Raw genomic sequence first — 15,913 nt, forward strand, 5'->3', positions numbered from 1 at the left:
ACGGGAGGCGGGGCGTGGTAACTGACGCCGGACCCAGCGGCGGTAGCGGAGAGTTTAGCTAGGCCTGGCTGGGCTGGGAGGCTCGGCCGGCGTGTGGCCGCAGCCGGGGAGCCTGAGGCCGGGGCGTCGCACGCAGGCGCTACCCGCCTGGGCCGTGAGCCGGCCACGGCCTCGGCGGCGAAGCCTCCCGGATGCCGGTTGGAGCTCTGCAGTGCAGAGCAGAGGCTGCGCCCGGGTCGCAGGCAAGGGTAGAAGGCCAACGGGTCCGCTCTCCGACGCGCGGTGGATGCGGCGGCGGCGGCGGCGATGGACGCCCTAGAGGAAGAGAGCTTCGCGCTGTCCTTGTGAGTCACGCCGCCCGAGCCCGGGAGACTGAAGGCCGGGGCTGCTGGCGCTTGGCCTAGGCCTCCGCCCTGCGAAACCAGTGTCCTCAGTGGCGATGGGAAACCAACAAGACTTCCCCCACCCCACCCCACCCAAGTTCCCGCTGTGGACTCTGCCGCTGCGGCGACCGCGGGGCTTCAGGCGCGGGGGACAGGAGCGCAGCGTGGTGTCGCGCGACGATACACGCCTCTGTCACAATCCCCCGGTCTCCAGTCCTTAGTCGTCAGCAAAACCTGGGGGGTTTGAGTGGCCGAGGCCCGCCCGACCGCGGGTCAGAAGATTCGCCGCCACCACCACACCACCACCCCCAGGGACTCTAACTGCCCCTCCCCACCCCGGCCTGTGTGTTGACCGCACCAAGTTTACGCCCGCCCACAAGTAGATTGGTGTGGGGTGATAGTGAAGATGCGGTGAGTAGAACCCACAGGAAATAAATGTGAGGAGCCTTAAAATGTCTGATGTGAGCCTTGACCCCTTTTATTTGTCCCTTTGTGACTCCTTGTGTCCCATCAGTTTTCTGAAAGTAGGTACACTACATTAAACTTTGACGTCACAGGTGTGTAAAATGTGTTTTCTTGTGTGCAATAGCTAGATTAAACAGTAAATCATTCTTAATTGTTGAGGCTGGGTGATGGAGAATTCATTTGAAAAGGGCCATAGTACATTTTGGGGGCAAGTGGGAGGAGGAATTAAGCTGAAACAGTATCTAATCCCGGTCTGTTTTTCAGCTCTTCTGCCTCTGATGCAGAATTTGATGCGGTGGTTGGATATTTAGAGGACATTATCATGGGTAAGCTTCCCTACTCCGGCTCTTTAGTTTTTAGACTCTCACTTTTAACGACATTGAAATCCACTTGGAGAGTTAATTTTTAAGAAGAGAGAAAACATCATGCTGCATATAATGTTTAATGTGCATACTGAAATACGAAGTAAGCCCTCCTGTGGTTTGCCTTAAAGGCATACAGCCCCTACTCCTGAAAATAATTGATTACCATAGCTTCAGTCCCCAGAAGGGACTCATTCAGATAACAGGGCACCTTGGAGTTATGGGGCTTATGGCAAAACCTCAGTAAATATTAACTACTTTATTTCAGAGAGTAAGAGCGGTTTTTAGTCTTGAGTCTTAATATTTTTGTGACATAGAGCAGTGTAATAGCGTAACCATAGCACACATGTCCATGAGGAACAAGGTGTCATGCTTCAGCTAGTTCCATATTTTCCTAGGTCCTGAGTTCATATTTGTGGATTCATTTGGGCTTCCCTGGTGGCTCAGCTGGTAATCCCCCTGCAATGTTGGAGACCTGGGTTTGATCCCTGGATTGGGAAGACCCCCTAGAGAAGGGAAAGGCTACCCACTCCAGTATTCTGCCCTGGAGTATTCCATGGACTGTATAGTCCATGAGGTCGCAAACAGTTGGACACGACTGAGCAACTTTTACTTTGGCATACATAAGTCCTGCTAAGTAACAGACATCTATCATTTAAGACAAATATGTGGGAGAGAAAACCTTGAAAAAAATCTCTTGTAGGGGTGACTTTAAGTTTGCTGAGAATAAGGAAAAGAACACTGTTGTTATAGTGTTATTAGCTGTATTTCTTAGTCTTGTTTAGTGAAAATCACTTGACCCAGTTTTGTACCTTCGGGTCCTATAAAGGTTCATGACCATAACTCCTAAATACAGATGAAGATACACCATTAAGGTCCCATGTCGATCAGAGGATTCCTGGGGAATGCTGAGGAATACCTGGAGTTCTTTTGGCCTCTACAAGAACCCTGTGTGCAGTGAGGGAAATGAGCTTTCTGTAAGCCCAGGGCATTTATTCCTAAGTCTAGGCCATTTGTGAAGCATTCCTTTTGTTTTGGGAAATGATATTCTGTTTGGTTGTTGAAATTCCATAAACCCTGGTAAGTGTTTGCTGTGAATCAGTCACTATACGTGAATCCTCATCTAAATGCCACCTAGCAATCTTTCATGATAGGTACTCTGAAGTTGAAGCTGAAGAAACTGGGACTCAGAGAAATTAACCTGCCCAAGCTTATCCAGTGTTAGTGGCTGAGGTGGGATTTAAACTCCGGTAGTCTGGCCTCTGTCAGAGCCCATCCATCTAATCACTACACTGTTCCCACCACTGCAGCTGAATTTAAGAGAACCATTCGTGGAGTTCCCAAGCCAGCCTGCCCGCATGGCTGTATTTAAAATGGACTAGAGGGTGGTGGGGTGGTTGCACAGTGTGAAGGCCCTTAATGCCACCAGACTTTACACTTAACACCTTTAGCTTTCCCTCTCCTAAAGGTTGGCCATTTAAAAAGCAGTTCTGCTGCCAAATTTAATTCCTGCATGTTAAAAGGAATGTGTTTCCTATTGAAATTCAGATGATGAGTTCCAGTTATTACAGAGGAATTTCATGGACAAGTACTACCAGGAGTTTGAAGACACGGAAGAGAATAAGCTTACCTACACACCTATTTTTAATGAATATGTAAGTGGGTTCCTATTTCTCTTACTGGAGATTAGGATTTCTTTGAAATATGAACTTAGGGTTTCTTTAAAATACAAATTTAGGATCAAATAATGTTGAAATCACAACTTTTAGAACCTGCCACCAGCACCCTGCTAGGAAGTCTAATTAGAATTGGGTTTAATCTTCACCTATTGTTTTCTTTTGCATAGTTCTTGGAGCTGTTTTCCAAATAGTTAATGATCTCATCTATTTTAAAAACATGGTTGACTTTATCATAATCCTACTTTCAGTTACAGTATATGGGTTCACCATACCTTGCACTTACATACTTTTGACCTTTAGCTTTCACACCCTTTTTCCTTACTACATAATTCAATCAAGTATGCATGACTGTTAGATAAAAGTGAAAACCAAGACCCAGATCACTAACTAGTTGGTGGCAAAACCAAACTAGAACCCAGGAACCTTGGCTCTGGACTCTTGGGTCTTTGCATATGCCAAGTCCCTGTGCAGCCTCCTGTTAGGATCTCATCTGAGACGTTTGAACCTCCAAGACTTAATTCCTTGAATGCAAAAGTGTGGCCGAGCTGGTGAAAGTTTCTTAAGCCGGGCCTCCGCTTTTAACAGATCTGTGATTGCCTTTCAGTGTATGCTTTTTCATCTGTTTCTTTCCACGGATTCTATCTACCCAGGCAGAAAAGCCCCCACTTACTTCACTCTTCATTTCGTGCCATGGGGGTGGGAGCCCTTCTGCTCTGTAACCCTACCCACCTGGGAGCATTCCTCTCCTTGCAGTGTAATTACCTGCATACACCTCTCCCCTGGAGGCCGAGGGCAGGGGGTGGGATGAGCTCAGTGAAGAGAGGAGCTGGGTTTGGGTTCTCTCTGGTGCCCCCAGCGCTCAGCGGGGAGCCAGGCACACAGAAATGTTTGCAAAGGGCTGGAGAACAGGCTTTCTGAAAAGAAGTTTTACTGTTACAGATTTCTTTGGTAGAAAAGTATATAGAAGAACAGCTGCTGGAGCGGATTCCTGGATTTAACATGGCGGCTTTCACTACAACTTTACAGTGAGTTGAACTTGACGTTTTGTTCTTCTTGGTACCCTGCTCCTCCTCAACTCTGAAAATTCATAGACCCTCCTTTTTCTTCCCCCTAGTGCTTGAACATCAAGCTTCAGAGCACTTGGTGGTTAGGTTCTGGGTGGGAGGCCCTCCATACCTTTGAAGGAAATCTCAAGGAGATGGTCTGTGTCATCAATTGTTCATGAAGCAACCACCCTTTTCCTTCTCAGGCACCATAAAGATGAAGTGGCCGGTGACATTTTTGACATGCTACTCACATTTACGGATTTTCTGGCTTTTAAAGAAATGTTTCTGGACTACCGAGCAGTAAGTCCTTCTTGTCTGTTATGCCACAGTGAACTGCTTAGAAAATTCCAAGTGGACCTGTCAGGCACAAACCACCCTCTGTGCTCCCCACTGTAAGACTGGCCAGTGTCAGCCAGACAGCGAGCAACATGCCGGCAGAGCAGCTGCTGTCCCCCACTGGCCGGGGCCTGGGGTGCTTATGAAGAATTACACATTCATAGTTTCATAGACCCGTCTCTCAGGCACCTTACTGGGTCCCTGTATAATCAAAAGGACAAAGCCAAAAAACAAGTCTTAATTGCCTTGCCTTTCTTGTAACGCAGGATCTTAATAGGAAAAGGAAATATTTTTCATTGAAGAGAGGTGTTTTTTGTGTTGTTTGTATTGGCCTTGCTGCTTGGCACACGGGATCTTGGTTCTCCCAACCAGGGATCAAACCCATGCTACCTGCAGTGGGGTCTTAACCACTGGACCTCCAGGGTCCAGTGTACCCTGAGAGGTACATTTTTTGAGTGACCAATGCTGAACAAAAATGCAAAATCACATCCTCCCTCTTCCTATGTGCTCCCTGGTGGCCCACCCTAAACATCTCCCTCCCCGATCAGAGCTAGAAAGGACTTTCTTCTGTCCCTTGCCTCTTAAAAGTTGTGGTGTTCTCTTGTAGGAAAAAGAAGGCCGGGGACTGGACTTGAGCAGTGGTTTAGTGGTGACGTCACTGTGCAAATCATCTTCTGTGCCAGCCTCCCAGAACAATCTGCGGCCCTAGGTCTCACCTTCAGGCTCCGGGCTCTTCCTGGACGTCACCAGCTCAATAGACTGGGAGAGGCTTTGGCTAAAGATGTCAGAAGAATACATCTTGGAAAGACTGACTCTTCTGCAACTCTTCATTAATGTTAAGTATTGATGAGTCAGAAGACAATTACCTGACCTTTCTGGGATGAGACATTCTTGGTTTTGGTAACCCTAGTAACTCCTCCCCGAGTAGACCCCTCTCTCAGGCTTCGAAGTCTGGCTCCTGCAGCAAACCTGAGTCCAGCATTCTACCTTGGATGCCTGTCCCCAGCATTCATGTCAGGGTGTCCATGTTGGGAAAATTTACCATCATCAACTCTCTTGGCTCAGCAGGTCTTACATGTCCCAGGAGGCTTTTCATGCACCCACAGCTGATCACAGATTGAGTCCTACAGCCTCAGTGGGGGTTTTGACTGGGAGGGGAGTATTTATATAGGAGTTAACTGCAGCTAGCTGCCCATCTCAAGATTTATGAAAATCCTACCATCACAGCTAGTAGAAATCACCTTAGAGATTTCCTTTACCTAAAAGCTACATGTGAAAATCAATTCCTAGTCTTACATGTGTAGTCTTTTTATCACTGTCTTCTATAGGTCCAGATGTAGTCCCATTGTTTTCATAACCCTCGTTTATGTGTTTTTGAAAAAATATTTTTATAGATGAATACTCAGGCTAACCTAGTGGATACAATCTTGGAACTTCCATGATTACCCACTTCAAGATCAAAGTATTATATGCTGTGTGCTTTTTAGCTGTTAGTGCTATGAAAGCTAAAATGCTTTCTACCTTGGTCCATTTTACTGGGTGCCAGTGAATGTATGCTGGAAGTAGTCTAAAATATATCCTTTTCTTAGAGCATGTTCGCGTTTGTGCAGGTTTGCTTAAAACCCTTTCTGTGTAAATCAGCTCCTTAGGTTTGGGGTAGGGGCTCTGCACTTCCTTCTTGGCTGTCAAAATAATCCTACCAAGATAGTGTTCCGTAGTCTAGCTTAGCACAAGTAGGAGATAGCAAACAGCTTTACTGGTCATCTGCTTAGATTCAGTACATTGTCTTATTACAGTGTTGGATAGGACATTACTGGCCGGAAAACATGGGTGAAAGAAAAAATATAGTAGTTCAATTCCCAATGTGTACTTAGTTTTTTGTTTTTATTTTTAAAGTAAAAATAGGAATCTCTACTAACTTTTCAGTTGACTCTTTTGGTTTTAAAGGATGAGCTATAGGCTGTGTGTTTTTCTGTACTGACATGGCACTTATTAAATACTTTTGTACCATGAGTAGAATTTGAGGTGTTTTGCATAAACCATCTTTCTAAATGAGCCAGTCCCTGTGTACTATTGCTGCTGCCATCAAGTTGTCAGAGCTTTGGTCTTTCGAGCCAAAGGCTTCCGTAAACACTGACTCTTCTTGCCTTGCTTACCCTTCTTGCTCTTTTTATAAATGGTACTGCCCATCATAGGCCAGGCATGTTGGAAGCACTTGATGAAGACCCCACTGATCAGTCTGGGTGAGAAAAGGCAAGTGGACAAATCCAAAGATGAAATTATGAAAAGTGAACAAGAAAGGCAGATGGGTTTTTTTCTCCTTTTCCATTTAGAAAAAAGCAGGCAAGTCTGCTTCCTAAGTAGCTTCCTATTAGGAAATAGACTTTCTGATTAAAAAAAAAAAAAACTTACTAGAACTCTTTGTCCACTCTGGAACTTATATCATCATGTGCCACCTTTAGAGGGGCTCAGGTATCTCTTCTCTTCCAAGGAGATGGTGGTTCTGTGGAAGAAAAGCTATGACTAACCTAGACAGCGTTATTAAAAAGCTAGAGACATTACTTGGCTGACAGAGGTCCATATAGTCAAAGCGATGGTTTTTTCTAGTAGTCATGTATGGATGTGAGAGCTGGACCCTAAAGAAGACTGAGCACCAAAGAATCAATGCTTTTGATCTATGGTGTTAGAGGAGACTCTTGAGAGTCCCTTGGACAGCAAGGAGATCAAACCAGTCAATCCTGAAGGAAATCAACCCTGAATATTCATTGAAAAGACTGATGCTGAAGCTCCAATACTTTGGCCACCTGATGCAAAGAGACTCATTGGAAAAGACCCTGGGGCTGGGAAAGATTGAGGGCAGGAGAAGGGGACAACAAAGGATGAGATGGTTGGATGGCATCACTGACTCAATGGACATGAATTTGAGCAAACTCTGGGAGATAAGGACAGGGAAGCCTGGCATGCTGCAGTCTGTGGGGTCACAGAGTCAGACACAGCTGAGCAACTGCAACAGGTATGGCCAAGCATGAGAAAGCCCAGTGTTTGGCCCCAGCTTCAGGGGACACTTGCCTCTTCTTATAGCTTAGGCCTCAGCCCTGGGCAGCACTGTTCACCCACACAGCAGGGGCTGAGGACTTCAGGGGAGCATCGGCCTGAACCACAAGGTAGTTGTTTGACAAAGCATGTTAACATCTCCGCCCAAAGAAGCTGTTTCAGGGTGTCAGAAGCCTAGCTGAGGATTTTGTTTTCTCTTAAGCCTCAAAATAGGTCGGTCCCCCTTAAAAACGCTCTTCTTTTGGCTTGACCCTGCAATGACTAATTTATTATTCAAACTCTGAGGCACTGGAGAGTAAAAAGGGATGCAGTTAATTGTCATCTCAGGACAACAGGCCCAAACTAGGCCTATACCAGGCCAGCTGGGACATGGGTATCTGACTTAACGTACCCCCTCCCCTGCCCCTCTCCCCCAGAGAGTAGCTCATCCACAACTGTTTGAATCTAGTTACACTTTCATTCGTCCCAGTTTCTTAAGGTGGGACCAAGGGATGCCCAGAAATGCCTGTGGCTTGTTATTCAAAGCATGTGCTGTGGTAGGAAAATAAGCTCAGAGGGACCCCCCTCTCTCTGCTGCTCCCCCTTCTCTCTACTGTCAGCTCCTCACACTAAGCACCTGGATTATCTGATCTCTGAATTTCACAAGCTATCAAGGTGGGCATATCAACCGATTGTTTGAATCCTCGGATGGATGTGAAACCCACAGATACAGAGGGTCAACTGTACTGACTTAGGTTGCGGCTTCCTGGTGTTTATAAGCATCTCTAACTATGATTCCCCAACATCTTTTCCAAATAATTTCTTCGGTCTTTATTTTTTTAAAAAACAACAAAGTTACCACCAAGCATAGGGCAACTCGGCAGCAAGGCCTTACTTTCCCTCCCGTCCCAGGTGCCTAATTAACAGCGTCAGGGAGGCAGTCAGCATTGATGTCAGTTTCCCCAAAGGGAAAATGACAAACAAGGGCTTGGGAAAGGGAGGGAAACCTGGATCAGGTTTTCATCATTGAGAGTCACTTAAAACTGATTTGTTTTAAATAACTGGTACGTTCAAAAGGCAGGAAAGGAAAACCATGCTGTCAGAATCATAACCCTTTCTACATGTTTCCCTACAAGTGACATGTTGGCTTGGGGGAGGGTCAGACCAGAATTAATGTTTTCAGGAATCAGAATGGTTTCATGAGTTTGCTCAGCTTTCCCAGAACAAAAACTAGGATAAATACTTGCTGCTTGTTAGGCTTATTCTATGGTGGGTCAGGGGCTGCGGGTGTGGAGGTCACTGTTAGTGTATTTAGTGCTGGTGAGAAGGCTAGTTCTCAACCTTGGACACGAAGTCCTAAGGACAAAGCAAGAGAGTCCTGTATCCCCCATCACCTTCTGAATATGGAGGGCAGAGAGGACAGTCTTGGCTGTTGGCCTCTCTCCAGGCCACATGCCTGCCAGAGGAAGAGTCCTGATTCCTTGGCCGTGTCGGGTGAGCCCGAGGAGCCTGATGAGCAGAGATCAGCATGCGTAGTCCCTTCCAGGCTGACTCTGTACAGGGTGCGCAGACTTCAGGCTTCTGGAGCCACCTGCACTGGGAGCAGACTGTAGCCTTCGGCCCGCAGTGGCCCATGGCACAGGTGGTTTAGGCATAGCCACCAGCCATCTGACTGGTGGCTGCATTGCTGCCTACTCCTCGCCAGGCCTGGAAGCTGAGGAAAGTGCTCACTCCATAGGCAATCATCACTAAACACGAAAAGAACTGAAAGAGAAGACACAGAGGTGAGCCTGTCTGAAGCATGGCACGTGGGACTGGTGGCCACAACAGTGAAACAGAGGGTAGGCACAGACAGGGAAACCAGAGCCCCTCAATTAACCAAATGAGCCACACCAACTCCTGCTTACCCTACAGTCATTTAATGACTATTGGGCTGATGGGTACCAGGTTTTGGGTGCTAACTTTGCATTAACCATACAGGCAAGGTGTGTCGGACTGATAAGGAAGCCTGGACAATATGCCAAAAGTGACAAAAAGGTAGGAGCTGCTTTATACATAGCTCCGGGATCTAGTTTTTTAAAAGGCAACATTCAAAAGCTGCCCTAGGAATATTACATAATTCACATTCCAGAAATCTCCATGTCTTTTTTTCTGGTGACTGAGTTCACAGATTTCAAAACCATCCTCACCAGGAAGAATGAGGAAGCACAAGTCCGGGTCTAGCCCTAACTGGGGCTCAGTCCAGGTGTGTCCCTTCACTGCTCTGAGCCTCAGTTTCCTGGTCTGTCCGAAGGGTTGGCAGTCCCTCTCCCCCCGACCCTCCTGTCCTCACACACACACAGGGAGTGGAAGAACACTCATGGGTGAGGCATGCCAGGTGTGTGGGGTTCTGACACTTTACCCGACATGGATCCCAAGTTTGGGTTGCCTAGGAGAACCTGAGAATCTCCCAGATAGTTTAAACCAAAAGGTTTTTGCCTGTGTCTTTCTCAAAGGTGGATGATAGAGAGCTCCTAACAGACTCCAAGGAGACATACAACCCTAGATCAGTGTGGCACAGCAAAGTTCAACAGGTAGCCTAAGCATTTGCCAGCCCGAAGCATTTCCCAAGCATTCTGGTTCCTTGGGGTTTTGCTGTTAATTATGGACAGCTGGTGGCTCAGTAGTCAAGAATCCACCTGCCAGTGCAAGACACACGGGTTCAACCCCTAGATCGGGAAGATACCCAGGGAAGGAAATGGCAACCCAGTCCAGTATCCAGTCCAGTAACCCAACCCAGCCTGGGAAATCCCACGGACAGAGGAGCCTGGCAGACTGTGGTCCATGGGGTCGCAAAGAATTGGACCCGACTTGGTGACTAAACAACAACATGGACACCTGTGAGTCCACTGGGAGCTGGAGGGTGATTGAGCGTGTGGCAGGTGCCTGGCCTGGGATCCAGAAGCAGTGGGAGTCCAGGGGCATAGACCTCGCTTTGACCCGTCTGCCCTGTAACTGCCGAGGGTGCCCCAGGGAACCATACTCACGGAGGCTGCTGCACGCTGGTTATACGGCCGGCTGCCCTTCAGAGATGTCTGCTCAACCGAAGCAGAGCAGGTGATGAAGGCCGTGATGTAGAGAACAGTGGCACCCACGTTAAATACCATTAACTGGGGGTTGGGAGAGTGGAAAGAACAGGCTTAAGACATGAGACTGTTAGAGTAACTATGGAACTTCCTGTTCCCACTGACACACCACCCTTCAGTGGCCCGAACAGGGACTGGGGCTTGAGGAGGATGGAGACCGTGTGGGTTTTTCCCACTAAAAAGGCCTCCAGAGACAGAGTTCTACACAGGGCCAGCCCGGAGGCCCTATGAGCAGAGAACATAAACATATTAAAGGCTGAGAGATGGTGGGGGCCTAAAGTGATCTGGCCAAACATCAACAGTTCCATGTGGTAAAACTCACTTCTGATAGCAAGAGGCCAAACCGAGCCTGTCTCTGAGTGCTCCAGCTAAAGGGCCTGCTCCTCTGAGGTGGCTCCCCGCCAAGCCTGGCCCTTCCTGTGGCCCCTGAGGGCTTGGCGCTGAGGCTGACCCCGGGGGTGGGGGGGCAGTGGGGGACCCTCATGTCCCTACCTCTGCTCCCAGTGGAAGGAACCTATGTCTGCCCTCTGGCCACATCCTAGGCTCTAGGCCCCATATCAAATGCCACGGTAAAGACCCTCAGCTGGCTGGCAAGGAAGGGCCCTGGGCTAACAACCAGTTCAAGGCCCCATTTCCCCAGTGCTAGGTCCCTGGAGTCAGTTCTTAGCAGATCTCTTATCCCAGCCAGACAGCAAACTGATGGCCCTCAGGCATGTTTGGTTCATCTCATATTTTTAAAAAAACAATTAGCAACATTCTAAAATTAGATTTCATATAAAAACTAAGATTTCATATAAAACTTTCAATCTTAAAATATCAAGATTTGGCACCCACATTCCCACTATCAACAGAGCTGAGTAGAGGCGGCTTCCTCTGCACAGACAGGTTCTCCAGAACCCCTCCGGATTTACTTCACTCGTATGTCTCTACTTTAGGGCCTCTTGCCTGGGCCCTAAAGGGGGCTCGTGGTCCCTATCCAAGAAAAGCCCGATTTGGCAATGCTAATTCCGCCTTATCTAGGAGTGTGAGGCACTGCCCTGCTGTCATGGCCTGGGAAAGGAGCCTCTCCCATCAGCAGCTGTGACTGGAGCCCCACAGCAGTGCTGAGAGACACCAAGGCCCCTCCATCTCCGGAGATGTCTTTCTTCAAGGCTCCTAGGACACAGGGCAGGGGCTGGACCCTGTCCAGGAAGTCAGGCCGCCCCCTTGTCACCCCAGGATCTTCCCTCCAAGCCCAGTGCCCACTGCAAACACCACCTGGCTCCTACCAGTGATGTCAAGATCTAACAAACCCGGTCTGTCTTGAGCATGACTCACGTTTCCTCAGCTTCAAAAGTCATTGAATTGCAAACAATGCTGCCTAGTCCCAGCCTTACTTGTCTGACAATCATGTGCCTCTCTGCTCACTGAAAGCCTCAGACCCCAGCTGCAGGGGTTTTCCGGGCTGGAGAAAAAAAAAGCCCCAGCAGCTTTCTCTGTGTCTGGCCAGGGTACTTCCCATGGACACTCTCAGCTCTGTGTTCTAAGGAGACTGACCTGGGCAAACTGAGGACACCACCCTCTGCCAGGCTGCGGGGGCCTCACCCTGCGCCCAGCCCATCCTGCACACACCAGGCCCGGCCTCAGTGACTCCTGCCAGCTCTCCCCAGCCTGCAGGCCCAGGGCTGCCAGTCTGGGCCCAGCCAGAGCCACAGCACCCACAGAATCAAATCCTGACTGCCCACCCCCCAAAAAGGAAAAATATTTTCAAGATCCCAAACAGCCCCTCACTTGTACTCCCTCCGTGGGGTTAAGTCAAGCCTGAGTTGTCCTGGATTCAAAGCTCTGAGCACTCAGAAAAACGACACCAGAACCATTCATCCTCCTCCCCCCGCCCCCACTCAGTTCTATAGGCCAGCGAGGACTTCAGTCAACCCCCAGCCACCACTTCTCACTTAGGGAAGGTCACAGCCGGCCCAGAGGCAGAGGGGTCAGCCCAGAGCCACCCCCAGGGCTCCTATCCAGACTCACCACCAGTGGCCAGGGCACCATGTACAGCTTCATATGCAGCTGAAACAGGTAGAGGACGAAGAAGACGATTGTCACCAGCCAGAGGAAGACAGCGACGAACATCACCCAGCCATAAGACGGATACAGGTGGTACGGAGTGTCAGCAATCAGGGCCCACACCAGCAGCCCCAGCACCTGGAGGGGATGGGACGGAGCCAGAGTCTCCCAGAGCCCCCAGCGCTCAGGCTAGAGGCCATAGAGCGGAGGCTTCCGGGCCTTCACCATGGGGCGCCCCCTGCAGGACACATTTCTCATTGGCCCGAGAAATATTTACTTGGCTTCTAACACAAGTATACAAAGCCCTTGCCTGGTAACCTAACTCCTCCTTCAGACCCCAGCTGAAATGGTATGTGCTCCAGGGAACCTTCCCTACCACTCCAGTCTGGGTTCCAGAGCCCTCTTCTGGGCTCACATGACCCCTCAGGCACCACCCCCTCAAGATGAATTCTGTTTCCTTCCCCAGATCAGCAGCCACAGCAGCACTGCCATTCACTCGGCTGCCTCCAGGGTGAGACCCCTGCAGCCCTGGAGAGGGCGGTCTCCCAGGCTTGCCCAGTTCCCCAAGACAATGACTGTCTCATTCATAAGTGCATGCTGGCACTCAGGACAGAACCCAAGCTCGGCCAGGGGCTTAGGAAAAGCTACTGAAAGAAAGATGAAGTCACCAGCACATCCCTGAGGCAGGGACACAATCACAGAGCCCCAGAGGTACGGTGACATCTGCCTGGAGCCCCACCAAGCCCCCTCCACCCAACCTTCTCCGACTCTCCTAACTGCCCCTCAATACAGGTGCTATCATCCTACCTTCCAGGTGAAACTGGGCCTCGGAGAAGCGAAGAGACTAGCACACCATCTGTATGTGGCAAGGGGGGCCCCAACACCCCGTAGTGTGCAGAGTAGCTAACACCACGGACTCCAGAGCCGACTGCCTGACTTAAAACCCACTCCTCTTGCCGGCTGTGTGACACTGGGCCACCCACAGCCACTCTGTGCTGTGCTCACATCACCAGTCATGTGAGTATGAAGAGCATGCTTACTCTATAAGGTCAGCACCCATGGGCGTTCATGTATATAAAGGAACTATTCCCAGCTGAGGACGCCGTGCTACAGGGAATTCTACATGGGTAGGTTGGCTGACCCACCTCAAGGGCATCGTGGGGAACTTGGCAGAGTGGGACCTTACTTGCTCAGGAGCAAAACCCACCTCTGCCTGCTGGTTTAGAGGACAAAAATTTCCCCAGCTTCCCAGACAAGGGAGAGCTGTCACTCACCCCAGAGCAGCCAGATAGGGTCCCCTAAAAAGAAAGTCGTTCAGTCATGTCCGACTCTCTGAGACCCCATGGACTGTAGCCCGCCAGGCTCCTCTGTCCATGGGATTCTCCAGGCCAGAGTACTGGTGTGGGCAGCCATTCGCTTCTCCAGGGGATCTTCCCAACCCAGGGATCGAACCCAGGTCTCCCACATTGCAGGTGGATTCTTTACCATCTGAGCCACCAGGAAAGCCCCCAGAGAGGGTCCCCTGCCAAGGACCAAAAGGGAAGTTTCTGTATCAGTCCCCCTCCACGTGTGGGGCAGGACAGGGGTGACCCTAGCTGAGGCCCGGAGTCCAGGAGCCCCTTTGACAGCTTTCCTTTCCCCCCACCACCGGAAGTGAGAGGTAGAACCCTGGGCGTGGCAGTCAGCCACTGGGCTTTCACCCTGCCTGTGTGGTGGGACGCCAGGCAAGTGCCCCCGCCTCTGTGTGGCTCCCCAGGGCACCTCTAGTCCACCCGCTAGAGTCCAGGCCCCTGGGTTTGGGGCATCGCTGCGTCTCCAGTGCACTGCAGTGCCGATCACAGAGTACCTGCTCAGTAAACACGTGCTCAGGCACTAACCGGCCTCAGCTTCCTCATCCAGGAAATAGGGGCCAGACACCCTCCCAGCACAGGTGCTGTGTTATAGGATGCAGGTCTGAGTCGATAAATGTGCTCCCAGCCTTGCCTCCCTCTACCAGGGGTGGGAGTGGGAGACTCAGGAAGGCACCTTCTCCCCCTTCTCTCCAGGTTTTTTGCACCCACCCCTCTTCCTCTTGGGGGGGAGGGGTGGGTTCCCGGGGTGCCCGCCTGGCACTGCACCCCGCCAGCCTTGCTGCCTCACCTCCAGCCTCTACTGCTCTCCTTCAGCCACCACCAGTAGACCAGGTGGCCCATGGAGCCCAGTGTGCGGTGAGGAAGGTGGGACAGGGAGCAGGGCCTTGTGGGCAATCACACCACTGGTGGGGAGTCCTTATCCGTGAGGACCCAGAGTCAGGGTGTCTCAGCCCAGTCCCCCGAGCTTTTACCACTCATCCTTCAGAGAGACACTGTGCCTGAAACAGACACATCAGTGGGGCCAAGAGCCCCCAGACCTGAGGGAGTCACTGCTCAAAAGGAGAACAGACACCCCCAAAGCAGCAAGGCACAGGACCCTTTCAGGGGCAGACAATTATCTCCTTGTCTTTTTTTTTGGCCATGCCACTGGGCATGCAGGATCAAACCCATGCCCCCGCAGTGGGAGCATGGAACCCTAGCCACTGGACTTCCAGGCGAAGTCCCTAATTATCTCCTTGCTTTAAAGCAGGGTCCTTATGGGCCTCCATGCCATCGTGTTGCCTGGTTCCAACTATCTGAAAAGAAGTTAGAAAATGCAGTGAATTAAAAATCACAAAGGGAAAAAAAAATCACGAAGGGAATGATTTGGGTTAATGTACACTTATCAAATGGTGGCATTATCACTCATGGGCTTGGTCACAAATAACACCGTAATGCCCTCCGGCTCATAATGTGCCAAGCCTCAGGCAAGCACCTTCCCTTTTATTTCACTGATTTTCCCATAACCCTCTCATTAGTCATCTTACTTATTAGCCCCATTTTTCAAACAGGAGCTCAGAGGAAAATGTGCCCATGGTGATCTGTGGTCACCCATGAGTCAAGGACAGGGCAGGGCAGGACTTGAACCCAGATCGACCCTTCTCTGAAACCTGGTCTACTAAGAGTTACTTAGTGATGTACAAAAAAATGAGGACACTTGGGCTAGCTCCGCGGGGCGAGGCCCAGCTGGCATCCTGGCTCCCTGGTCTCTGCCTCTCCCTCCTGCTCAGCCCTGATTTCCAAATCAGCAAGTGCAGCCTCTGGGAGACAAAGCTGTTGAAATAAGCAGTGAGAGTTCCTGGCGTCCCTCTGGCCTTGCCGCCCTGGCCCTGTGCCCAGGGAGCTACCTCGGTTTCTGCTCTCCGACAAGGAAGGTGCATCTGAACCTGACAGACTGGTTTTTCCCGTCCCCTCACCCCCAGCCCCAAGAATCTGCAGGAACCCCCCCAGTCCAGGATAGGGCACCCCCGCACGTGCTGACCCTCTGCTGGGCATGGGAAGCTGAGCCCAGGCCTCATCTCTAGAATGTGCAGGAGCTGCTGGACCC

At 50.3% G+C, this 15,913-nt stretch overlaps 2 protein-coding genes across 3 annotated transcripts in view; one reads left to right on the top strand and one right to left on the bottom strand.

The window, feature by feature from the left end:
• Nucleotides 1-6,284, top strand: ARL2BP (ADP ribosylation factor like GTPase 2 binding protein). Of its 2 annotated transcripts, none has more exons than XM_065925389.1 (6): nt 1-344; nt 1,113-1,174; nt 2,759-2,865; nt 3,829-3,914; nt 4,139-4,235; nt 4,879-6,284. In XM_065925389.1, exons 1-6 carry the CDS (start codon nt 307-309, stop codon nt 4,978-4,980), a joined length of 492 nt encoding a protein of 163 aa, XP_065781461.1. In that variant the 5' UTR covers nt 1-306; the 3' UTR covers nt 4,981-6,284. The 2 variants fall into 2 exon arrangements, with proteins under 2 accessions (XP_065781461.1, XP_065781462.1); XM_065925390.1 differs by lacking the exon at nt 1-344 and adding an exon at nt 431-794.
• Nucleotides 6,285-6,426: 142 nt separating this feature from the next.
• The window catches only part of PLLP (plasmolipin), a 32,697-nt gene continuing 23,210 nt past the window's right edge, over nt 6,427-15,913 (bottom strand). The window contains exons 2-4 of the mRNA XM_065925388.1: nt 12,440-12,613; nt 10,331-10,453; nt 6,427-9,068 (exon numbers count right to left, since the gene is read on the bottom strand). Coding sequence (XP_065781460.1) covers nt 8,952-9,068; nt 10,331-10,453; nt 12,440-12,613 — 414 coding nt within the window. The 3' untranslated portion in view covers nt 6,427-8,951. The remainder of the gene's footprint in view (nt 9,069-10,330; nt 10,454-12,439; nt 12,614-15,913) is intronic.

This window comes from Muntiacus reevesi, chromosome 2, assembly GCF_963930625.1.
Source record: "Muntiacus reevesi chromosome 2, mMunRee1.1, whole genome shotgun sequence".
NCBI classification, from domain to species: domain Eukaryota; kingdom Metazoa; phylum Chordata; class Mammalia; order Artiodactyla; family Cervidae; genus Muntiacus; species Muntiacus reevesi.

What these genes read in the sequence shown, in the direction of transcription:
- ARL2BP (XM_065925389.1), top strand. Translation starts at nt 307, where the DNA reads ATGGACGCCCTAGAGGAAGAGAGCTTCGCGCTGTCCTT. An exon ending in GCTTTCACTACAACTTTACA is followed by an intron (nt 3,915 to 4,138) that starts GTGAGTTGAACT and finishes TTTCCTTCTCAG; the next exon opens with GCACCATAAAGATGAAGTGG. An exon ending in TGTTTCTGGACTACCGAGCA is followed by an intron (nt 4,236 to 4,878) that starts GTAAGTCCTTCT and finishes GTTCTCTTGTAG; the next exon opens with GAAAAAGAAGGCCGGGGACT.